The 25,610-nt window shown below is 36.2% G+C and overlaps 1 protein-coding gene across 7 annotated transcripts in view; it reads right to left on the minus strand.

Annotated features, from left to right (window-relative positions):
* Nucleotides 1-23,657, minus strand: part of HFM1 (helicase for meiosis 1) — a 37,400-nt gene extending 13,743 nt beyond the window's left edge. For 3 of the 7 annotated variants that reach the window (XM_072932729.1, XM_072932728.1, XM_072932726.1), the window contains exons 1-19: nt 21,188-23,653; nt 19,015-19,066; nt 18,034-18,132; nt 17,538-17,659; nt 13,188-13,235; nt 11,436-11,506; nt 10,820-10,952; nt 8,430-8,581; nt 7,983-8,060; nt 7,678-7,839; nt 7,046-7,246; nt 6,870-6,958; nt 6,185-6,228; nt 5,992-6,093; nt 4,490-4,635; nt 3,986-4,080; nt 3,079-3,212; nt 2,137-2,184; nt 77-157 (exon numbers count right to left, since the gene is read on the minus strand). In XM_072932729.1, the coding sequence (XP_072788830.1) occupies nt 77-157; nt 2,137-2,184; nt 3,079-3,212; nt 3,986-4,080; nt 4,490-4,635; nt 5,992-6,093; nt 6,185-6,228; nt 6,870-6,958; nt 7,046-7,246; nt 7,678-7,839; nt 7,983-8,060; nt 8,430-8,581; nt 10,820-10,952; nt 11,436-11,506; nt 13,188-13,235; nt 17,538-17,659; nt 18,034-18,104 (1,777 nt within the window). In that variant the 5' untranslated portion in view covers nt 18,105-18,132; nt 19,015-19,066; nt 21,188-23,653. Of the gene's footprint in view, nt 1-76; nt 158-2,136; nt 2,185-3,078; nt 3,213-3,985; nt 4,081-4,489; nt 4,636-5,991; nt 6,094-6,184; nt 6,229-6,869; nt 6,959-7,045; nt 7,247-7,677; nt 7,840-7,982; nt 8,061-8,429; nt 8,582-10,819; nt 10,953-11,435; nt 11,507-13,187; nt 13,236-17,537; nt 17,660-18,033; nt 18,133-19,014; nt 19,067-20,794; nt 20,996-21,187 lie in introns of those variants that run through there. The other 4 variants (XR_012057120.1, XM_072932727.1, XM_072932730.1 and 1 more) reach the window with 4 other exon arrangements.
* Between the last annotated feature and the right edge of the window lie 1,953 nt (nt 23,658-25,610).

The raw sequence follows: 25,610 nt of genomic DNA on the forward strand, positions 1-25,610 counted from the left end.
GGTAGTTGAGATCCTTCGTAGTTCACTACTATCTCTACATCATTTCTGAAATTAGTTTATTTGAAACAAGTGTTACCTGTTGGTTTGAAATTATTTGCTTCATCCATCCTGATCAAATCAAAAGATGATAAATCATTTAAGTTCTTCAGACACAGTTCTGTCAAAAATTTGAAAAATGTTTTCTGCATGTACTAAAAATACCTTATCCATGTACACACCAGAAACATCATCATCAAATTGTATGAAGGTATATCCAAGTAATTCCACTGAACTCAAGCAAAGGTTTTGGAATCCTTCTATTAAAGCTGGTGGTTAACTTCTCTCTGGGGAAACTCACTCAAAGATAATTGATACAGGACAAGCCAACTCTTTTTCACTAAGGCAAAATTTGCAAAGGAAAAGAAACTAGATGCTGAACTGTAGGTTGCCATATTCAAGTTTGACAGATCAGAGAGCCCACAAGCACTTATATAAGAGACTTCTGCTAGAGAGTTAACAGCTAAATGGTTCAAATTTCAAATACACACAAATATTCATGAATCCTTCATTAGCAATTTTTGTACTGTATCGGTTTCATTTGTATTTATTTCACTAAACCCATTGTGTCAGGTATCTGCATAGGAATGACCAAAGTGCTTTTGTTCTCTCTTTCTCAAGACCAAGGCAATATTCAGAATTGAAAAGTCAGAACATCATTCAAAGAGATAGTTCCCCTAGCAACCTGAAATCATTCACTTTACACATGAAATATATGAAAACATTATACTCATTTCTACAAAATATTTCATATTGCAGGCAAGAGGAACTAGTTTTAACATCAGAACTTCAAGAAAATATAATCCACACAGAAAAAGCAGTAATTGAATTCTTCTAGCACTATCTGTACATTTTAAACCATGCCTTCTCCCATTAAGGCTTATTTAGGTAGTATCACGCTTCATTCCCTCTATTCCTTTCAACCTACATGGCAAGAACAGAAAGGTCCTGATGTAAAAGACAGGAAAAAATAGAAAACTACTGGAAGAGGTGAATTCTCCTACTGATAAGTACTCCTATTTTCATTGTCTTCAAGTGAAAGTCAACATCTCTCACATTTGGGGATTTCAAGCGGTGGCAAATATACTGTGCTCCTGAAGGCCCTTGAAACCCTTCCACAATGAACAGCCTCATTCCACCAAGCCCAAAATCAATCACAAATATTTCCTACACAATTATGTAAAAAATGTGTAAGTGGACTCCAAGTACAAGCTCTACAAATTTCTAGGCATTTTATCTGTCCATGTTTTCATGGACCAGACCCTCCTCCAGATATTTTAGCTCCAAATGGTCTGGATGGATATGAGGACTTTCACCAAAGAAAGAAAATTGTACTTGTAGTTTTACAGAACTAGAAAGCAAGTACTCTTTTATAAATATACCAACATTTAAAGTACCAGAAAACTTACATTAAAATAAATTAACAAAACAAAACCACCTGAAGAGTTGTATGCTATTTCTGTATTTAAAGTTAATAGACACCAATTCCCAAACTATTTTGTCAGCTCTATTTCTAATGAATTACAAATAGCTAAAATGCAGTATTTAAAAAAAAAACAAACGTTAATAACTGCATTTTATTCAAGTCTTAGCAATAAAAGCCACTTAAACCCATGCAATTTTAAATTGTTTCTGGACAAGGCAAAGAAGTTTAAATTTTATATCCTTTGTTTTCAAGGCTAAATTTATGAATGGAAGATGACATTTTCTGAAAAGAACTTTTCTGAAAGTATAGTAACATAAATTAATGAAAGCAAGTGAGATCAATGAAAGGAAAATTAGGAAGAATGACAAGCAATCAAAATTAAAGTGTTCTGAGCATGTTTATGGAAATGAGGTGAGCATTTCTGAGCACGTATATGGAAATGAGGTGGGTAAAGGCATTTAATGGTTTTCCTCTACACAAGAAAAATGTTTCTACCAGTTAAAATGTATCTATAGTATTTCAAAAATATTAATAACAAAATAAAATTAATAACACAGTGAAATACATTGGTTTTGAAAATGGATCTATTGAAATTAATGGATATAGATAATAAACATGGGTGAACCTGCCCTAAATTGTAGCATTTTACTGAAAATAGCTAAGAAGCCACTTACCTTGTAATTTTGCTTCAATTCCAACTGTATCTAATCCAGATGAAAAACCTTCATGGCAAAGATAAAAACTGTTTTAACATAGTACTATCATACACTTTCTCCTTAATGTCTTTACCCATTAAAACTGATTTGCCAATTTTTAAGAGGCAGACAAATACCCCAAAGTTAAAAATGTGGGAATATTTATTATACTGCAAACAAGTCAGAAGCCTTATAGTATGTAACTAGCTAAGTATCAGTAAGAGGCTGCTAGAACAGATGTACAAAGGTAAAAGCTGCAGACATTCTCCCATGTAAAATATCAGAGTCCTAAACGTTTCAGAAATGTCAGTAGAAACTTCCAGGTACAGTTTTCTTATTTTGAAATACAGGAAGCCACCTGAATTGTAGCATCCATTGAAGTACTAGATGTGCTATGTTCCAGCTATAAATCCTTACAAAAAATTGTCTTCAGCAATTACCCAATGACTTCAAAATCAGGCGTAGATCAAGTGGGCAGGAACATAGATATGGTCAGGGCAGGGGACTGGGGTAATGTTCTGGACAAGACAAACTGAAGACATTGGAATTAAGATAACTAGAATTTTATTCTAGAAAAAACTGTGAAATACTAGACTATTCTTTTTCTTAGCAGATTACATATTCAGCAGCGCAAAATACATTATGACTCATACTGTATTAATATATGGTCCAGCATATTAAGATAAAAAGAAATTGATTATGAAGCTGTAAACGGCTTCTTCACAGTTTTTAAATGTTATACCATGCTGAAACTCCCACTACTTATGTTAAAGAACAAAATGTTACTGGCCACATTGCGCATCTTGTTTTCTTAACATTATGAAATTACAGTCCATAAGAAAATGATAGAAAAAAGTAATATGGACATAACACATCCTAACACCATAGTTAGATGAATTAAAAAAATAAAGCCAAACAAACCATAATGAGTTGGATTTTTTAAGGCTCTAATGTACAAAAATGTTGAGCGTATCCATTCCAAAGCTACACTGACATCCGTGACAGTATGCAGCACTATTTCAGCATTTAAGTGTTCAACAAGGTGCCTGTGCAAGCTAGTGCAAAAAAAACAAGAGTTAAGGACATTTACCAATGAGCAATACAAAAAGTGTTAAAACTAATTTTTGGGAAGAAACAAAATCAAACAAATCCTTTCCCCCAAACCGCAGCTGTTCACTGTGATCAGTGAAATTGATAGAATAAAGATTATGTAAGTAATCAACAATGTAATTGGTTTATTATGGCATAATGCCTATCTAGCAAAAATAAACTGTCAACTGTGAAGTTCCACATTTACTAGGAAAAAATGGTACATAGATTTAAAAATTACAGCACAGACATTCTGTGCTGTTGATATTTTAAATATATTTGAAAAATTAAATGTTACCAAAATTACATGAGTAAAATTTCCTATTTTACCTTTTAATGTCCTAACTTTGCTACATATTTCTCATGATAATCTGTTAACAAAAAATATAGGTCTAGCATTTTCCAGACTCAATTACCAAGAAATTCAGAGACATGGGCTGCATTCAATTCCTGCTTTTTGTCTTTGCAATAAATACTCTTTCAGCTTCCTCAGTTTTCCAGCACGAATCTAAAACTATTTTTTTTTGAGCTTAAGATGTCCTAAAGATTGTTTTGGCTGATAAAACAAGAGACTACTAACTACTGAATAGCTTGGCTTTATTTTCCTTAATTCTTTCTTGATTTCTTCTAAGCAGACCAAAGAAACAGCCCAAAATCCATGTGAAAAAAAACCCACATTCTGTAGAAACTATGAAGTTCAGCTACTATCTACAGAGTCTTATAAAAAATACTTAGTTACCTGCTCTCTATTATATCAGCACCATTTAACATCTGTATATATCTCGCCCTGGTACTGCAACGAGTCATAATGACTGCTGTAGCGGTAGTGTCAAACTGAAAAATAAAACCCCAAATAAAAGCTGCTCTTTACTTCTTTAAAAAAACCCAAACAGTTGAATATGCTTCACATACCTTAATCCACTAAAACTCTTTCCTTAAAATCCTGCCTGAAATGAGTATTGTATGCCAGTTTCCTACTCTCTAATCCCCATTCACTACATAACCCAAATGTAATCTTCAGATCTTTTTCCACTGCAAGGTGAAGCAGTAATTTTTGATGGACAATACAAAAGCAAATAGATTTCTTTCTCTAAATAAAAGTTACCTAGGAGTAATTTAAGTATTAATAAGCCTTTAAAACCAAATGCTGCAGTAAAATTCCTGGCATTACAGTTTCTTCAGCAAAAATAGCTTCTACTAATCTGGCTATAGACAGTATCAATACAATAAAACATTCACTTACCTGAGGCCTTCCAGCTCTCCCAATCATTTGCAGAATATCAGTTTCACTGTACTCTTGAAACACTCCTCCAACATAATGCATTGTGGATTTTATAATCACCAGGTGTGCGGGCAGGTTGACTCCCATAGCTAAGGTGCTAGTAGTAACTACGTTGGATCAAAGTATATGAACACCATCAAAATGTCTAGCAGACACTAAATAAGCAGCAAATAGGTAACTTAATTCTTGATATCTAAGAGTTCTTCGTTTCTAGTGGACTCAGTGGGCATTCTGCACCACAAAGAATTTGATGTGGATTACAGACAAGTACCTGCATAACAGTTTCTGTTTATCTGATCATCAGCATTCATTTGTTCTCATATTCTTTACTAAATTACATCCTAGATACTTTTTACTTAAACATTCCTTTATACTTGGAGATAATCCAGAATACGATTCCTGTTCAATATAACAGACACACAATGAAGAAACCTTACTCTTGTTTCTTCCAGGGTATGTATTTGAATAGAGCCATGGCTTCATCTTGCTTAGTAGTGGTCAATATTAAGATATATTTTTAAAGTCATCAGTCATTAACATTGTTTATATCCATGGTACCAAACCAGAATCACCACCAATACAATAACCACACTTTACCAGTACACACTCTCACATGGAAAACATCGGTCAAGTATGTGGCAAGTAATCTTACATTCATGTTTCCTAATTCACTCTCTCTAAAGAATATATGGAGCAGCAAGAATTCAACACAGAAAGCTAGTCATATGGGCCAACTGGTATTTCCTATTCTGCTAGGAAAACAAAGGATTTTTGAAATTTCCAATTATTTTTGAAATGAAAATTAAAATCAGTAATTATATTTTTTCTTATGACCATTGTAACACAAAAGAAAAAAAATCCACAAATCATTTAGTGTTGTACATGAACTGCACAGACAATTTCCCATAGGGTCTGGATCTTTATTTTACAGAAAGAGAAAGCCTGGATGAGATGAGACAATCACATCTTAGATCCCTTCTCATTTCATGTAACAACAGATGGAATATTTCTTAAGGACCTCCCCAGTCACATCACCTTACATGGAGTTTGAAAATAGCATCCTGCCAACCTAAGAGGCATAAATGTAGAAGATTGCCTTCAGGGAAGCCACAGGTGCAAAGAAAACAGACAAAGAAAACATCTTGGAAACTCAGAGGAAAGATTCACTAGCACAGAACTCCACCTCAATGGGAGAGTTCAATGGTAGGAAAAGGCCAGACCTCTATGGACATAGGAAGGGGATGACCTCCATGTGTGGTGAAAAGACGTTCCATGCTCCTTAGTAACAGTGCATATGTAGGCTCACAGGGTGAAAGTACATGTGAAACACAAAAACACCTTACCTGGATTTCACAACTTCCAAAGGTTAAGCAAACTACACAACCATAAAATATTACTTCCAAACTGCAATCTTTTCAGGATACATAAATGAAATTTTGACTTTCAAAGTTAATTTCACTTACAAAGTACTGGCAAGTCTCCTGCAGTAAAAGCGCCTTCAATTATTTTTCTGTCCGATATCTCCATACCCGCATGATGATAAGCCACACCATATGTCAAAAGGTCTGATAATGAAATTATTATATACATCATTTAACTAGGTTTTCTCAAGCAAATATTCAATCACAGAGCAGAGAAGTTGTAGGTTATATTTACCTCTCAGTTTGGAGTCTTTCAATGAATTTGCAAACCCCTGTAATCTATGCAACACACACAAACAACAACAAAGAAAAATAAAATTAAAAAATATACATTCTTTGATTATTTTCAACCACCACATTTCCCATCCTCACAGAAAGAACAGACTGACTCTCTGGGGCAGCTATTGCAGCTTTTTGAGCTTGGTCATCTTTCCAAGTGACAATCAACAATCTTTATATGTTGTTCACACAAAGCAAACACAAAGTCAGGAGTAGCTTCTGCAGCTGCCATGACTAGGCAACCCTGAAGTAACTAATAATTAATATGGCTGCATTTAATAACAGTATCTGATAAAGCAAAGAAAACTTAAAATACCAGTAAAGTCACATCCAATTCAACTATTCATATGCTTAATATTTGCACTACAAGGTCTCAGAGGGCCATAAGAATTAGCATTTTTCTTTTAGAAAGCACCTTTGAGAAACAACTTAATATTTGTGAAAGGTATCCTAAAACTCTGAGAAGCAAATAAAACCTCCCAAGAAGAGTGCCAATTTACCAAAAAGAATGTCAACTGTGATGATAATTTTGTTGCATGCTCCTCTGCTAGAAATTGTATTAGCTCAACAGCTTTCTTCACAGATATCACAGGTTTACTAAAAGGTACAAACACTTATTTCCAATTTGAATAGAAAAATACCTTTGTTTCTGTTCTATACTCAGTAGAAATTTAGCATCTTTTGCAAGAACAGAAGCGGCCTGCTGTACTCCTTTTCTTGTGGCACAAAACTACAAAAAAAAGATTTTTTTTGAATCAACACTTTCAAGAAAGAAACAATTTTAAACATGATTAAAAAAGCCAAAAAGCTTTTGTACCACAAGTGCTGGTTTTTGCTCTGAGTATGTTTGTATAACGGTAGCTATCTTGTAGTTAAGAGTTAAGTCAAATTTGAATTCTGTCTGATTGTCACTGCAAGGAAAACCAAGCACAATTTTGCGTAGCTTCACTGGTCGTTGATCCTCATCTATTTTCAGGCATACAGCAGGCATCTTAGTATCCGAAAGCCATTCTGCAATCTTTAAAAAAAAAGTAGAACAGAAAAGATAAATTTCTTTTAATTGTACTCCAGCTCTAATAGCATCACAGAATAATTAACTTAGCTTTTGTCACGTGCAAACTACTAACACATTTTTTTATAATTTAAAATCACAGGTGAGGTTCTGCTTTTTGCAGGACCAATATAATTTGGACTGAAATCTCAAATCTGTTGTGATTTGTATGTAAGAGGCAAAAATCACAAGCAGAAATCTAAAACTGAAGCATGTCCATACATGGCTGACATTTCCATACGGTTGAAGGTAATCTTAAATTAGCAGCAGCCTCATAGCTGTCTTCAGATGACATCTTAAAAATTACTATTTTGCTATCAATCTAAAATTGTAATTCCAGACAATTTTTTTAAAACACAACTCCACCGATCAAAATACAGTTAAAATGTAACTCTTACATCCTGAGTATTTGGGATTGTTGCAGAAACAGCTACAAATCTCAAGGGAGGAACAGTGTCATGCTTCTCTAAGAGACGCCAAAGAGAAGACTGAATAGTTTTCATCCGACTGACTACAACTTCCAAGGTTGCACCACGGCTTTCATCCTTTATAACGTGTACCTATCAGGAATTTTAAAAGACGTGCTAAATATTTTCCAGTTACAGTCTGGACATGTGCTAAATACATGTAATATTTTCTAAGGTTCCTTTTATCTTCACAAAAGATAAAAAAGCACTGCATAAATCCTCATTCATTTTCTTACCTCATCGATGAGAAACAGTCGCACAAGCTGGACTATAGAGTTGTCTCTCCACCTTCTAGTCATGCTATCCCACTTTTCCTTGGAGGAAAAAACGAACACATGAGAACAACAGCACCTGAAAGATGTTTTAAATGCCAGCACATACCACAACTATAGTACATAGAGACATGCCTAAACTTCATAAATCTTTAAACAGAAACAATTAAATTAATTCAAGCTAATGCCATCTACGTTTAATCTGGCACATTATTATACTACTAACTTTTGTTTATATTAATTGAGAGTGTGCACAGCAGTGTGCAGACGAACAAAAGCATCAGAAAATTACTGTGCATTATTACCAAAAAAAAAAAAAAAAAAAAAAGAGCAGTCCTTGCAGCATACAATTAGAAGACTGCTAATGTCTGTTTATTCTAAGTTCTTGTAAGAACTGGGAATGAAACCTACAGGTGTAGTGATAATAATGTCAGCATGATGTATTTCAAATAAATCATCCATCAGTGTATCTCCTGTCAACTCCTTGCAGGTGAGTCCTATAGGTCCAAATTTTTCTTTCCAGTCATCAAAACGCTGACTACATAGAGCTTTTATTGGAGCCACTAAAAACAACACCAAATAATGAAAATTAAATCAGGAAAACCAAATCTTCAGCTGTATTAGAAATGTATGCATTTAGTTCATTTAGAAAGATGCCTTCTTTAGGTTAATTTATTTCCCTAATTTTCAGCTTTGCTTCCAGAACCATAAAATTTTTAGCTGGTGTTACTGTTCTCATTATTCTACTCCATATGCACAATCCATGTTGAGCTTTGAGCCCTTAGTTCTTCCCATCAGCAAGCAGGAACAGAACCCTTTAATTAAGATTATTTATGCTCTCTCTTAATCCTTCATCCTGTTGGGTTTGATTTTCTTTGCAGTACCACATGGAAACAATCATTCAACTATCAAAGGTTTTCTCATAGATGAAAGAAACCACAGGAAATACATATTTTCTAATGAAAGAGCATACAAATATCAACCTTTTCTCAGTTAAGAATGATTTGAGTACTCTGTATTCAGAGAGCAAAGTATAAGTGAGAAACCATCCAAGAGCAAGAGACAGACTCTTATTTCTTCTGGTATTCTATCAAAATCAAATGTATAGTTAAGTGTACGGTCATAAGAAGCAGCTAACACAGCAGGTAGCAGTTTTTATGCTGGTTCTCATGAACTGAGTCCTAAAACAATCTAGTCTTTTTTTTTTTTTTTTTTTTTTTTTTTTTTTTCCTGAGAATACACACTGTACTTTTGCAGACTCTTTTCCCCCAGAAATCAGATGTCATTCTCAATAAGGACTGGTATTAACAATACACTAGATTAATCTAGATAGAAAATGCAGTGATTTAAGTGAAAGAGGCAATCTATGCATGACACCTAAGCAGTCCTAGTATAATAGATCTTGCAGTGATTACATTCTAGGTTAGTTAGAGGCACTAGAATATGAATGATTTCTGAATATTAGCTCACAAATGATCTCTAAAGCTACAAGATTTAAATAACCTGCTTCAAGATTTAAAGTCTCTGCTTCAGAAAGAGGTGCAAAATTGCAGAAGAGTATCAGAAAAATAATTAGCTCCAGAAAACTGATGAAGCTACCAGCAAGTAATTCACAAAATGACAAAGCTAATCATCTTCAGCAATACAAGAATGTGAGAAGCAAGTGATTGCTCCTGGAACTGCAGTCACCAGTTCTTTGAGGTAAAGCTACTGGAAAAGAACTCCACAGAACTACTGCAAGCTAATTCACATATATGGGGCCACAGATGAACCAGGCAACAGAGCTCACACCAGCAGGACATAGGCTGATTACCACCTCTGTTCCAACATTCAGAAAACTGACAAGTCTCCTTCTCCATCATTGTGGAATCTGGGAAGGTCAGCAGATTTAACTCCACTAGCAGGTAACAGTCTCCTTACTGACAGTTCCAACCAACCAAGTTGTAGCAATTCTAACACGGCAAGTGGAAACTATTACCATGCACTCAGCCTGGTCCAGCTGACAGAGAACCTGTAGCACATGTCTGCTTCTAAGATCATTTTACAATACACAGTGAACTCTAAAGCAGCACTAGCTTTATTGTAAGAAGTTGAACAAAATAGAATAAAAAAACAATATGAAGCTTTTGTAAATATAAGGATGAAATCTCTAATAGAAAGGCTGACAAACATATCAGTGTACAAATAAATTAAAACTGGGACAAAATCACCAATTTAATCAAATTTACAAATATGAACCCAGTTTTCCAGGAAGGAAAGAAAAAAAGTGTAACTGGTGTGACTATCTCCAAGTATTTTCATATTTCTACACAGATCAGTTAAATCCATGAAGATCACAGTTCTGGTGCCTCTGAGGTAGTATCCATAAAACAGCAGAAAACTTTGCCAGGTAAATGAACACTGGAAAATTTGATCCTCATCTCAGAGCAACAGCCAGGCATACAAAAGATAATGTTACACAGAAACCATGCGCCAAGAATTGTTTTAGTTTCCTTTGCTTCCTCCTTTCCTTTTTGTAGACATCTTACCTTCTTGGAGGACAAACTTCTACGGGATTTTCTATTTTTTATTTTTATAGGCAATGCTGAACACTACAATTACACAGTGCTGTTAAATACTAATAATAGTTACAATGGTACCATAAATAAACACTAAATCAACTTTTTAAAGAATGAAGCAGGTTGCAATATCTTAAAGTATTTAATTTCAATATTATTCATGGACTCACTCCAGATCTCTGCATTCCCAGAATGACATTTTCTGTTCTGTCACCAAAATATTTAAAGCTGTATAATACTTACTGTAAACAACTTTAATATTTAACCAAGGCAGTGGAGCTTCCATTAGTAATCTGGTAATAGCTAGTTCGAACATTACAGTCTTTCCAGAGCCAGTTGGAGCACAAATCACAAAGTTCCTATCTGTATATAAAAGCTAGGAAAGAATTGCCAAGTCCTGTTAAGTTTTCAATAATGGCAAATGAAAGGTTCGTATAACTCTGCTTCCTTCCCACACATTTTATCCTCCACCATCTTAGAAGCCAGGTATGTCCATGTCAAGCTTCCTCATTTTCCTCTGACAAGACTGATTCTTCCCTCTTTCCTCCTCCACAGTGTCACTCAACCATATCACTCACTCACTCACTCACCCTTCCTCCTCCATGCAAATATACTACCAATCTCTATTCATAAATACAATTCTCATCTTCACACAAACATATTTTAAACTGAGAAAAACACTTTTTAAAGTTCTTCTGGTCTCTTCTCCCAGCTAAGCACAACCCTGATAAACTATTCCAGGAAGACGTTCTAGATATATTATAGTTTTCTAATTCATTTTATGCTCTGAATATCAAAGTATCACTTAAATTTATCTACAAAGTACTACTTGCAGCTGCAGTTTATGTTCCATACTTACATCATCCAAAGCTTTTGACTGTGCATAGTTAAAATATGGGAACTCCTTAAAAATACTTCTAAATTGGGTTGCTTGAGAGCATTAAGGAATTTAAAATACTAAAGCATAAATTATAAAATTGTAGGAATGTAAATGCATCTTTTCCTTGCAATCTAAATGCAAACTTAAAACATACCACAATATCACAAAGGCTTGTAAAAAGTTACCTAAAAGTAACCTATTAAATGATTCAGTAGTTTTAGATTCTTGGTGTGCCATATATTCTGTATCATTGAAAAAAACACAACCTATTTGAGAGGTCTCAGAACTATACCAATGATCAAGAACCTCCTCCCTGGCATAGGCTTCATGGAATGGCAGACAGTTACGGAGTGTGAAGCTGCAAGGGACAACCCAGATACACAAACAAGCAGAACATTGCTGTTAGCCTAAGGTGTCAGTGATCACATAATATTTGTAATACAACACAAATTATTTAGCATAATACTGTATGCCCAGACATAACAGTAGCAAAAAAATTCACCTATGATCACTTTTAAAGTGGTTTTAAAGATATTTTTCAGTCGCCAATAATGTGTGTTCTTCAGACAGCATTCTTATCTGAAATACGTGGGAGATGGAAAGGGAGGACTGTTAGGTTACAGCTCCAGAGGATTGAGCTGATCCCTGTCTGCACAGGCGGAGCAGCCACACAACAGCCTGACTGTGGCCATCTCCTCAGGCTCAGGGTGAGCACACAGTCAGGTGTGACACTGACAGCAACAGGAACAATGAACTGCCAAGGCCTCGGATTCATGTCACATTAAAAGACTACAAAGGAAAAGATACAGGAGTAAAACAAGAAATAAAAGCAGTTAAAAATGGGTAAAGCAAATAACATTAGACAAAAGAAAATAAGAATTTTTAAAAAACTTATTTAAATTCCCTGCTCTAAATAAGTGATTTGTTTTCAAACTACAAATCATTAATAATCCTTAACTGGTAAATTCACAACAATGGAATCCTTACTAATTTTAAAAATTGTGACTTTTTAAAGATATTTACATGAATTTAAGGTGCCTAAATTCAGACATTTCCTCTTCCCAATATTTAACCATTTGACAGGTTCCTAGAAACAAAGTATTGAAAAGAGTGTGTAAAAAAATCCAGAAGTTTGGTAGATATAGATGAATGCTTGATTATATTTCATGGTCAAGGCAGGGCCAAGAAGAAAGAAAATTATGGTAAAATCTGGTTAAAGAATGGAAATATAGTGCAGGCACACTACAACATGGGTACAGACCAACAAGGAATACGTTAATTTTCTTTTAAGAAAATGAGGCAGAAAGTAAGACTCGGTTTTCCTAATAAGCCTAAATAATAATTTATTTTTCCTTTATTTAAAGCATATGGAGGTATATGTATATATGTGTGTTTGTATAGAAAATGTCTGAAATACATATTATGCAAACTAAAATTTTACATTTAATATTTTAAAAATAAAGTTTTGAGGATAAAATTTGAATGTTTGAAATAAGAATAAGCTTTCTTAGGAATGAATGATGTACAAGTTGTCTTATTTTCATTCTTGCTTTGGAAGCCAAAAGGATAAACACCTATTGAACATTTGATTCCCAGTATTGTTCTACAAATTGAAACTATTACAATATAATGCATTAATTCCTATGGCTACAAATTAAACACTATAATTTTGCAAATGTAAAAGCACTGTAATAAAACCAGGAAAATCAGATCCAACAAATGCAAGGATACGTATTTCTGTAACAGCCCTCAAAATTTCCAATTTTCTTCCTGTAGTTCCTAAAGAAGTAAAAATAGAACATTTATAAAATCAGATTGATTTTCAACCAATAACCATGAAAAGTATCTTCCTGACCCCAAGCTGTATGTTCTATAAGGAGCTTCAAGGCTGCAACAAAGTCCAGGTGATAGAAAGGAGAAGATGGGATAGGGCAGGGAGGTCACTAGCTCATCATTTAAAAAGGCCACAGTGGTGGCCCTTTGATGAACTCACTCCAGTTTAAGAATATCTTGCATGTACCAGAGACTCAAAACTTGATGCAGGATCTAGTCGTGGTCTCAGAAGTACCAAGAAAAGGATAATCACTTCTCTAAACTCCCTAGCTTTGTTAACAATGCCCAGGATGCTGTTGGCCTTTGTTACTGCTGGGACACTGCTCACTCAAGGTCAGCAAGCTGCTCGCCAGACCCCGGGCACTTTTCCATGAGCTGCCCTCAGTCAAACCATCCCAGAGGAACCCCAGGTGCTCTTCTCTTTCCCTGGGGCAGGAGTGTGGATTTGTTCCTGCTGAATTTCATGAGATTGCTGTCAGCCCCCTCCTGCAGGGCAGTCCCCTGCAGTACTCCCCTTGCTGCTGGCACGTGGGCATTGCGACCCATTCACCACCACCCTTTGAGCCTGGCCAACCGCTTTTACACCAGGCAGTGGTTGATCCACTCCTAGTGCCCTGTGTGGGTACCAGAATGCTGTAGAAGACGGTGTTTCTCAAACACTGTGTGGTATAAAAACCCTCGCTGAAGGCAAAGTGAACAGTAGCCACTGCTGTCCCCTCACCCACAAATGGAATCACCACTGCTCGTATGGCAATCAGACAAATCACGCTTTTCATTCCTGACCCGTTTCCAAATCCCATCCCACTGCTCTACCCTACATTTTTCTGCTAGAACTAATTTTCTGCTCCCCATATCACTAGTAGTCAAGCACACAAGGTGCCTTCCACAGATGTGTCATGTCCCAAAAAGTTTAAAATCTAGAAATAAACTGCACTTAAAAACTATTAAAAGGCAAAAATAATTTCTAAACCACATATTTTATAATTTCATCAAAGTCTCACCACTTCCCTCCATTTTCTAGGTATCTCCTACTTAAATTCTATTTCTACAAAGATACAAATATAAGCAACACCACAAATAAACATTTCATTTTCAATTTCTGTTTTTAAATGAAGATTAAACTCTTTACCACACAAAGGGACAAGGCTGTTTTTTTTCAAATTGCTGAGGGGATGTGAAATGACATTTTCAAACAGGTTTACACGATTTAGCACTTCTGAAAATGTGAATATTCTTCATAAATTGTTTAGCTAGTCCATATTAAACAACAATGCAATTAAGTTTCACAGGACTGCAATGCATTGTATCAATTTTAGCCAATTATCTCACCTTGAGCTAGTGGGAAAATGTTCTTCACTCTACCTCAAATCTTGGATACCCTTTATTATTATATACCAAAGACACCTGTTCAGACAGGACAATGGACTATTTTTCTTGAAATAGAGTAAAAATAATTACCTGTCATATCCAAAATCTCTGAAGCATTAGAAAATGTTTGAATTTTAATTCGATTTTCAGACAGACTCTCTTCATTATTTACCCTATGCAAAGTTAAATCTGAGTCTCTAGTTATTGGAGCATGATGGTGATTTCTCAAAAAACCTTCTTTTGTCACCTCTTTCATGTTTTCACTTGTATGTAAGTAAGTACCAATTTCTTTCACATCAACAGAATCAGCTTTAAATTCTGTATTTTTATGCACATTGCCAGACTTTTTAAATAAGCTGCAAAAGATCCAGAGTTTTCATTAGCTTGTTGTAATGTTAAAGTTTATCTAATATTTAAAAAATACTAGATATACATTTGTATTAGCAGTAGAACTAGTAAGAAACAGAATAAAATTGTATCTAACTTTATGTACTCTGACCTAAAGACTCCTTTCAAGATACATTTCAATTTCCCTTTCATTCCAGAAAGAACATGAAAGAATAAACTGCCTGTCCAGATGGGCTCAGACTCCTAATAGTACTTTAATGCTGAATTTCTGCATCATTAAAACCAATAGAGACATCCAGTTTCTGAGGAATGGGAGGAGCTGGACACAGAAGTGCAATTTACTGATAAAACCACTCCTCCCAGGCAGCACTGAAATCACACTCAGAACTGCTCAAGGTATTCCTGACTGGCTGACCTCTGTTCATCAAAGCAAATGATCTCAGCCTTTTTCCTTGCAGATAAAGAATTCAGAGCAGTATTTTCCAAAAGCTTTGTTATCTAAAAATTTATTTAAAATTGAAGCAACAAACTGATGCTAACTTTTCTCATGAATGAGGCTGAGCTCAGGACTTACATTTAATTAAAGTACTAAAGGACTCAGGACTCACATCTAATTAAAGTACTAAAATATTGCCAAAATGAAACTTTTTTTTTTCCTTATACCGAAATAATTAGCATCTGGAGCCTACTAAAGTACCTGCAATTGAAAGATCCCAAGCTTTGTGTTCAACAGATTTATCTAAAATAATAACATGATTCTGACAGTGATAAATTGTCTGAATTGACTGGACACATACCTTTTTCTTAATGTTGAATGGACACTCTCATCATCACTGTTTTCACTGAATGCTTTATTTTGCAGTTGCTGAGAAAAATCTACTACTCTTTTATTTTCATCAAAGGAAAGAAAAGATGAAACCACTTGCAGATTTTCACGCTGAACACTAATTTTATCTCTTTCTCCTACACTTAACTGTAGAACTTCTTTTTCAGGGCCTATACCAAAATGAACAGGTGCTGATGATTTATCTTCTACTTTCTCTGTGTTACTCTTACATTGTTGTATAAACTTCTCCTGCTTTCTCCCTCCTACAAAAACTATAAATTATTATTTCATTAATATTCATATTCTTATTCACAGTCATTTAATCAAGTATCTTTCACACAGAATCAGCCAAATTTACATCTATTATACAAACTGACATTTCTATCTTACTGCAAGAACTTTAGCATGTATTTTATGACTTATGCTAATGAATGTAATGCATGTGTTGTCAATTAAAAAGTTGTAAAAGTAAGGTCCCTTTCCTCCCTATGCAAAGTAAAGGATAAAAACTATTCTTCAAAACTACAAAAGAGTTTGTATGACAGAACTCTTCACCCTATCTCAGAATAAAGACGGTCTTTTAAAAAAATGACACAATGACCAAGTTTGAAGTTCCTGCTACAAACAGCGGAGATAAACACTGCAATCTCAACAGTCAGAACTGGTACTGATGTTGGTGACAGGCTGGTTTCATAACCTTCTTGGCTAATCATCACATTTTGCAGGGTTAATTCTCAGTAGAATCAGTGTCCTGATCTGGCTGACCAGATCAACAAGCATTGCTGTTGGCAACAGAAGGGAAAGGCACAAACAGAAATACACAACTAAATGCAACAAGATAACAACAGCTCTATTTTGATGTCTTAATTTCAATGTTATCCACCAGAAACTCAAAATTACAGTGCCCTGTTTGTGATATAACCCCAACAATTCTAATTCTACAAACATCAAAACCTTATTTGAGTAATAGATCTTAATGGCATTATTCTTGCATAAAGCAGAAAAAAATCCACCTTCTTTACTATAATTCCTAAATAGATAATATTATAAATCAGCACAGCAGCTAAGAAATGCACATATCTAGTTGACAAAGATAAAGCAATGACATTGTTTAAAATACAGTTCATCCTGAATGTCTAGGAATACGCCACTTAGCAGCAATTAATGACCAAATTCAAATTTGGCCACCTGAACTATTTGATTAAAGCCCCAAAAGGGGGAAGAAAAAAGTGAGTTTCATATAAACTCTCTGCTCCTTGAGTGGCAGACAGGCCGTAAGATCCATGTGACAACATTATGCTCTTACAGCCACTTCCCACTGCGTTACAATGCTTCATGAAACAATGTGCACTAACTGAAATTTTGATTATACTTCTCACCTTGCACATTTCTGCACAGTAAACTTGTGGCATGTATATGCCTAAAGAGGACTGCTATGCTCCTGGCACATCTAACACCATCATTCTCAACTCAAATACATTGTCTCTACTTGCATACCTAGAATATTTCATTTCTCACAGCAAAAGAGGAATGATCTGTCACACTAATTATTTGTTGAGTAATTTAAAATCAATGTCAAGTAACACCTGACATTGCCCAACATTAGTTGAACTTTGCAGTGTTAGGTTTAGGGGTGGACTTGATCATCCTAAATGTCTTTTCCAACCGCTGCAATGATTCTGTGATTCTATTCTATGATACTTTACCCATGGGAGTGTTGGCTGAGTTTTTTTCCAGTTCCCTCTGTAATTCCTCAGCAGCTGGAATTTCAGCAATAGCTGGAACAGGTGCAATAAACCAAGTCTTATGATCTTCATTTTCCAGACACCTATTTTTAACACACAAATGTGAGGTAAAAGCATTTTTTAAGCACCCTCCACAACAACTAGCTGAAAATCACTAGTCATAAATAACCTATTGTTTCTCTTGCTAAAACATATTCTTGTTCTTCAATTCACGTGACTTCTAACAACAGAATTACAGAGGCAAAACTTCTGCTACCCCTTATTTCGTATAGCCCTAAGATTCATCTGCATCACTGAATGTGCTTGGAGAAACATTTCAAAGTATGGGTTATGGAACCAGAAATTTCTAGCCTCAGATTTCTATCAGTGGACAAAACAGTGAGTCATAAGAAAAAGCACTGCTGCAAAATTATTCCATTTGGAAAACAATGATATATACCTAATAATAAAGATTTACCTTTGTCTCATATCTGGTTTTTCGTAAAATAAATTATCCAGTGAAAAGACCATGTCTGCAGCGTTGAACATTTTCAGATCAAATGTGAAGTCTCTTAGTCTGCAAAGGGCAGCACAAGAAAATGTAAAACTGAAATTACTAGACTTGAACCTGTCTAAAGCAATACAAAGTTTATTAGTTGTGAGTGCCAATATTTAATTTCTATATTATTTTGTTTTAGAGCTCTTGACTGCATTCTTAATCTGTCTTCAAACAGAGAATTTGTCTCCTGATAAAATATGGTTCCTATTGCTTCAGCTAAAAAAGCCCTATAGGGCAGCACTTGAAGCAACCTTTGCTACCATGACATATCTGGGAAGAAAAAATGGGTAGGAGTGAAGATCCAGATAAATTTTATGATAAAGTATTTAAATTCTAAGAACAATGCTAAATTTCAGCCTAGAGAAGGCTAGAGAAGGGGAGACTGAGAAGACACACCACATTCGTCAGCTTCCTCATGAGGGGAAGAGATGGGCAGGCATTGATGAGGTGACCAGTGACCCAAGAGAGTGGTCTGAAACTGTGTCAGGGGTGGTTTAGGGTGGACATTAGAAAAGGGTTCTTCCCCCAGAGGGTGGCTGCGCACTAGAACCCCCAGGGCCACCAGGGCAGTGGTCACAGCCCTAAGACTGACAGAGGTCAAGAAGCACTTGGACAATGCTCTCAGGCACAGGGTGTGACTCTTGGGGTGTCCTGTGCAGGGCCAGGAGTTGGACTTGATGATTCCTGAGTACCTTCCAACCCAGCATATTCTGTGATTATTTTACACAACTGCAGCCAATATTTTTTCTCCAATTGTTTTGTTACTACCACAATCTGTCAAGCTTTTGCAAAACAAAATTATACTGTTATCTAAAAAAATAAAATTATACTGCTAGCCCAACAGTTATTTTAACTTACAAGCAAATTAGACTTTTTTAAACATACATGCAAATTGCTTACCTGGATAATTGGAGTATGGGCCCAACACCTTAAAGATGTTAACAGGTTTGTTCTGAAACATCGGGACCAGAGATTATTTCTAAATTACTTATTGTATACACCAGTATTAAAAATACTCCACCTAATTTCAGTGTTTTTCATTCTGTAGTCATTAGAAATGCTTCTTCATGCCTTTCTGTTGAGAAGTTTTACAGCTCTTAATATTGCTTGAGGACAACTTTAAAAAGCAAAGATCTTACTAAATGAATACCCCACAAATTATTTCATGAGTCAAAAACCTGAGACTCACTGAAACAAATGGTAAATTAAGTTTATGGAGTTCAATAAAGGCCAACTCTGGGGGTAAAATAACAAAGCAAAGCTTACTTCTTTATCTACAGAGACAAAACCAAAGGTGACACTTCTTTTGTATTCCAGCATTTAATTAGTAATATATGAAAAGGATCTTTAAGAGTACCTTGCAAATAGGCTTTAGGTTTAATTACTGTAGACTGTCAGCTGTGAATCAAAAATTTTAAAAGGACTTTTCTTTCACGGTATCTATAAACCTTCAAATATTCCAGAGGTTTCAAATTTAAAAAAGAAAACATTTCACAATACCAGAATATAGAGCATGCAATCAAAAATATCTGGGAACACAATGAAGAACTTCAAACAATAAATCTGTCAATGTTCCTTTTACACACTGTAAATCTGCAGTACCACTTATGCCAATTTCTGCCACTCCCCCACTGCCAGGTCTTGCCACCTTCCCCTTCACATTAGTAAATACAGAATTTAGAAATCACACTGATAAATCTAACAAAGGTGTTTAATTTTGCCTCCAAGCTTTTAGAGTCAGTAATCTCAAGCAAGAACGCTCAGGCTTGGTATCGGTAGTGGCAGCAGAAAGTATCTGTGAGGAGAACTAATCAAGATGTTATTGAAGTAGCAATAATCTGTGTTAGTGCCTATCCAAGTGAATAACCACCGCTCCATCAGCTACAAGGAGCTGCAAATACAAAACACCAGTACGAAATGGTTTTTCCATCTCAGGTAGAGAATCATCAAATGTGATTATGCTATTTCCATTTAAATAGTCTGGATTTACTACTCCCATTCTTGAGTAGCCTTTGTTATGCACAGTGTTTGATTTCTCGGGCCCCTGCTCTGCTCTCTGTGTTATTTTTTCCTTGACCAACTCTATTAATCCAAATTGCTTGATAATGTAAATAAAAATAACAGAAGGTATCGTGGTCATTCTACAAGACTGGAAATCTAAAAGAAACACAGTCCTTTATGCAGCTCTGCATTCACCCACCTGCTCCAGCTGGGGAACAGGGAAAAGTCTCTCAGACTTTTAACGAAAAAGAACGCAAAAAAGGCGGGTGTGGGAGTGGTGGGGGGGGAGCCCAAAATGTTTCCAAGATGGCCAGGAAACAAAAGTGTCTTTTCCACACGCTTAGTGCGGTTGGATTCCGAAGGGAAAATGCATATTCCAGGTGGCAGAATGAGGGAGTAGGTGTTCCCAGGAGCAGCACAGACCACTGAATCACATTTCCTGAGAAGTATTTGCCAAATCCTGGGAGCAAAGACCTCTCTCATGTATCTGCTTTAACAAACACCTTACTACAAACACTGCAGGCCACGAGGGAATTTGCTCAGTTTTGAAGCCACTTTACTTTTCACCTTCCTCCTAAATTAACAAATCCTTTCCTCAGCACACGTATTTCAGCACAGTGCCTTCTCCAGGGGCCCAAAGTGAATGTCACAACCTTCAAGGGTGCTGACCCAAACAAACCTGAGCTAAGCACAGCGCAGCCCCGGCTCACTGCGCTGCTGTCCGTGCCTGCGAGGCCCTGAGGCCCCTCACGGTCAGGCTCCGCTCCCTGCACCGAGGAACGAGCACCCGGCGCCTCCCGCCGCTTCCACCGCGCAAAATGGCGGCCGCGGGGGGCCGCGCGCTGCAGCCGCCTCAGCGCGGCCGGCGGGAAGCGGCGATGGCGCCCGCGCCCCCCCCGCCCCGCACTGTGCGCGCCCCGCGCTCCCTCAGGGCCTCCCGCCGCGCCCCGGGGCTCGGCGCTCCCGCCGCCGCGCAATGGCCGCCCCACGGCTCCTGCCCGCCCGCCCCACGGCCCCTGCCCGCCCGCCCTCTGATGGGCGGCCCGGGCCCAGCGGCTGCCAAACCCCCTACCCGGAGATCCTCTAATGGGAAAGAACTGGCCTAAATTCCCCATAAAAACTGCCAGAGAGGAATGTGCAGGCACTCCACTGCTGCTGGATTTAGAGCTTGTCCAAACATGGATTTATTGGGAATTAGTCTCTTGAGAAGTCCTTACTCACTTCAACCCTGATGTAAATTAGAAAAGGCAGCTGATTCCCGAGTCAGGAAGTCAGTTAAAAAAATTATTCCTGCAGGAAGAAATAAGCAAAAATATTGATCCTTTTAATGGATTTTTGAAAATAATAAGGTTTTTTTTTTTTTCCCTTGCTGTTCGAGTGGTGCAACAAAATTGTTCAAATTACATTAATTGAAACAATATGACAAAGTATTTGTACAATGTAGAATGAGGTCGCTTACCCTGCTCCTCCCTGAAATACTGTAACTTAAAATTCTGGACTTGCCATTAGCGCATAGCTTTTGAACCAGCAAATTTTCAATAAATGGCACAACTGTCAAAGTCTAAATTTTAAGCTGGTTCAAAGCTTCATGACAAATACTATAGAGGCAGTTACTGTAAATATGTAATTCCTCATACATAAATAGATGAAAAGGAGAATATTTTCTCAAATATTTATTGATTTTAACATAAATAATTTTTATTTAATCAACTTTTTTTTTTTGTTTTTCTTTCTTGAAAATATTAATTTTTAACTTTCCATTTCAAATTCTTAGACTTTGTGTATATTTACTTAATGTGTGTTCACTCAAGTTGTGCAAGCCCAGGTCGATTGAGACCTAGGTCAATGCAAGAAATATTATGTTTATCTTTACTATCCAGTGTATATTCATGTCTTTCCCATATTTATTCTTCCTTTTAAAAGACTTGCATCAGAATTGTGTCATATTACAATATTCCAAGTCTTATCACACATTTAGATGCTTTAACCCACCTCCCCATCTAATTACCGGGCAGACAGCCAAAGGTGAGAAACACTTCATTCCTACTTCCAATATGACAGCACGGAATAACAAAAGATTTTATAAGGAGCTTAGAATACAATCAGGATTGATAATGAACCCATTGTCTGAAATTAGATTCTGAAGCCATCAATCTTATTCAGTAACCTGAATAAAAGTGGGAAAATGTGCATAAGCATACAGTAAGGATTCATTTTTTTGCTTACAATAAATTCTGAAAACAGAAAGCATTTTTCCTTCTTACTATTAGTGAATGCCTTCTTTGATTCTGGCCTCAGGCAAGTTTCCATCTTAGTTCACAACATCTGCTTTTAGCTGACCAGACTTTAATGTTTAAAGCCATAATACAAACAGTTCATTTTTTAAAGCTATTTTTTCCCTTCGATTCCTTTCCCTAGGTGACATCTCCCTCAACACACACACAAATCACATAAAATATATAGCAAAGCAGGCTCTCAACTGCTCTGAGACAGTTTAATTTTTGATTTTCCCCAAGCCTAACATCTGATCCGCCATATGTTTTGAGTCTTTCCAGCTCATGGACATCATATACTAAGTCATAAACTTGCATGTTGTGGAGCAACACAACTAGAAAATCATGAACACCAGACATTGGTCACTGATCCATATGGTAACAGAATAATTCTCATACTTGCTAAATACAGAGCTGTTAGAACATTCCGTTTTCTCCAGAACTTACAGACTGAACAAATCAGCGAGAAATTAAGTGTAGAAAAGTAGGAAGATGTAAGTGAGCTCACTATAGGCGGTGACTTCTCTGTTTCCTTTGTCAAGCTTTATCCACAATTTCAGAGAATGACAAAACCATTGGTCTCTATAAAGCACCCTTCCTCAGGGTAGAAATCACTGGAAAATGTTAGCAGGCATGAAACCACAGGCAACCCCTGAACTGCATGACTTTTATCAGCACTTAGGTGGTTGCAATCATTAATTTAATAAAGAAATTGTAAAACTCAATAATTAAAAAATGTTTGCACCTTTAACCTATTCCAGTAAAATCAAATACAAATAAAAACACATCAAAAATGAAGTCACCTAGTTAGGTGAGAAGGGGAGTTCCTTCCATTTTATTATGATGGCTTTGATGGATTTACACCAAAATTTTTAAACGTAGGATTTACAATTGCGGGCCGGATGTCGCACCGCCCCACAAAAACTGAAAGCGGGTGAATAAGGAGCTCTGCGGCAGCTGAAGCGACTCCCGTGCAGAAGCGGCGGCGGGGCCGGGCCCCGGGAGCGCTCCCGGCGGCTCCCGCGGGGCCGCGGCAGTTCCGCGCTGCGTGTCCGCCCCGGGCTGGCCCTGCGCGGCTCCCCGGGCACCGCCGCTGCCTGCTCTGCCGCGCCCCGGCAGATGCTCTCCGGGAAGCTTAGCTCCTCAGCTTTGGTTTTGATGTGGCTAAACCAAAATATTTTTAGCACTATTGGGTTTTTTCATGGTGAGGTGGAGAAAGTGTTATTTTCTGTACTTTTTAACCTTTGTTTCCTTCTTCAATTTCTTACCCCTACACGTTTGGTGTTTTTTTGTTGGTTTTTTTTTGTTTGTTTGTTTGGGTTTTTTTTGTTTTGTTTTGATTTTTAAATACTTTTAAGAGATGACTAACCAATAACTATTTTCGTTATGTATTGTATTAGGCCCATGCTTCAAATTAACAAAACAAGCACATTCCATGTTTACAACCCCACCCAGAACAAATCTTGTCATGTACACGTACTTATTTTATGTCCCATACTAATTAGAGACATTAGCAACTTTGCACATAGACAAAGAAGATATCATATTGAGTATAGACTTTATAGTTCACATAGCTGATACTTTACAATTCCTGTACATCTAAATCAAATGCTGAGCTGATAAAATAAGACATACACAGAAGGAAAGGAAATGAGATGAATGCTGTAGTGATATTCGCTCTTTTGCAATGCATCTCCTAGGAGCCAAGTCATTGCTGCTTCCCTTAAAAACGAAACAAAAATGTCTCATTGAAAAGTGTCCATGGAGCATGGAGTCTGCTTTTGCACAGATGAGAAACCTGAAAGTTATATCTGCAACCACTATTTTGGAAAATATCTGGCTATTTTCATCTTGTCAATTCCAACAATATACTTTTTTAAAGGTAGGGATGGAATGGATTTTTTTAGAGCTATTTTGTTGAAGCCGATTCTCAACAAAAGTAGAACAAATGCTCTTATTTTTTTAAGCTTTTTGTTTTAAATTATTATTAATCAATTCTGTTTACAGCTATACAGCTAACATCTGGATTCCAGATCATCTAATGGTTCATGCCCTTTGAAAATGTTTCCTGTCAGCAAGATTTCTTGCTTTAGATTGGAAATTATAATTCTATAACTAAAGAATTTTCAGAACTCCTGAAAAGGAACTCCTTTTTTAGAGTTCTTCCTTTAAATAGATACGTGTACTAGGAAATCTATAGATTATTTTCCTAGAATAATTTTTTCATTTGTAAAAAATATTTGTCTGTAGTGAAGGAACAGAGGAAAATTTGTGAATTTTGAAAATACAGGTCTGGTATATGGTGAATTTTTAGAATACATTTTGGTTTACACATAGCATTTTTATTCACCAAGAAAGTTTCTATTTTTTCAAATGTGATTTATTATTTTGGCAAACAATGATTTGAGGAAACCATGATATGGATATACTATGGCCACTTACCAACTATGTGTCTGATTCCTCCTCAAGGGAATTTATTTTCTTGGCTTTGTGTCCACTCCATTTTGTTTGGGAAAAAAAAAAAAAAAAAAAAAAAAAAGAGAGAAACAAAATTTTAGATACTGTTCTCTTTGAAATGCTCATCTAAACATTTCTAGAAATCTTAATCTTCCCTTTCTGACTTCCCTGGTAACATCCTAATTATTAAATTTATACTGATTAAGGTGGAATAAAACAACCACAAACAGTGTGTAAAGCAGCAGTGTGATGCATATGCAAAGTGTGGGGGGTCCAGCCAGTATGATTAACAGCTTGATGTAGTCAGGGCTAAGACACATATGTATTCCAAAGATAATTCTCTTAATTTGAAACTGTCTTTCTTAGAATGACAGCCTACTTATTCAGTTATTTCTAATAATCTTCCATACTGTAGCTATGCTGTGCATTTTAAGTTAAATAGCAACAATATGCCAATTAAATTTCTGCAGACTATATGATCTGAACACCCTACAGATCCTTCGCTCTTTCAAAGTAGGTCCGTGTATACAGATTTTGTTTGATCTCTGGTTCATGTCAACCTGGTTTTGAAACATACCATAACTAGAAAATGTTTCTTTATATGTTAGTTATCAGGAATGTGATCTATACTGATAGAGGAGGAAACAAGTTCATGCGCTGATCTTTCTTCAAAAATGAAGTTTATTCTCCTTGTATTAAGGTAAAACCATACATTCTTCCAAGTTTATATTTTCTCTCTGTTTTAACTTTTATGATCATTGCCTT

The sequence above is a fragment of the Taeniopygia guttata genome, chromosome 8 (assembly GCF_048771995.1).
Source record: "Taeniopygia guttata chromosome 8, bTaeGut7.mat, whole genome shotgun sequence".
Taxonomy (NCBI): Eukaryota; Metazoa; Chordata; class Aves; order Passeriformes; family Estrildidae; genus Taeniopygia; species Taeniopygia guttata.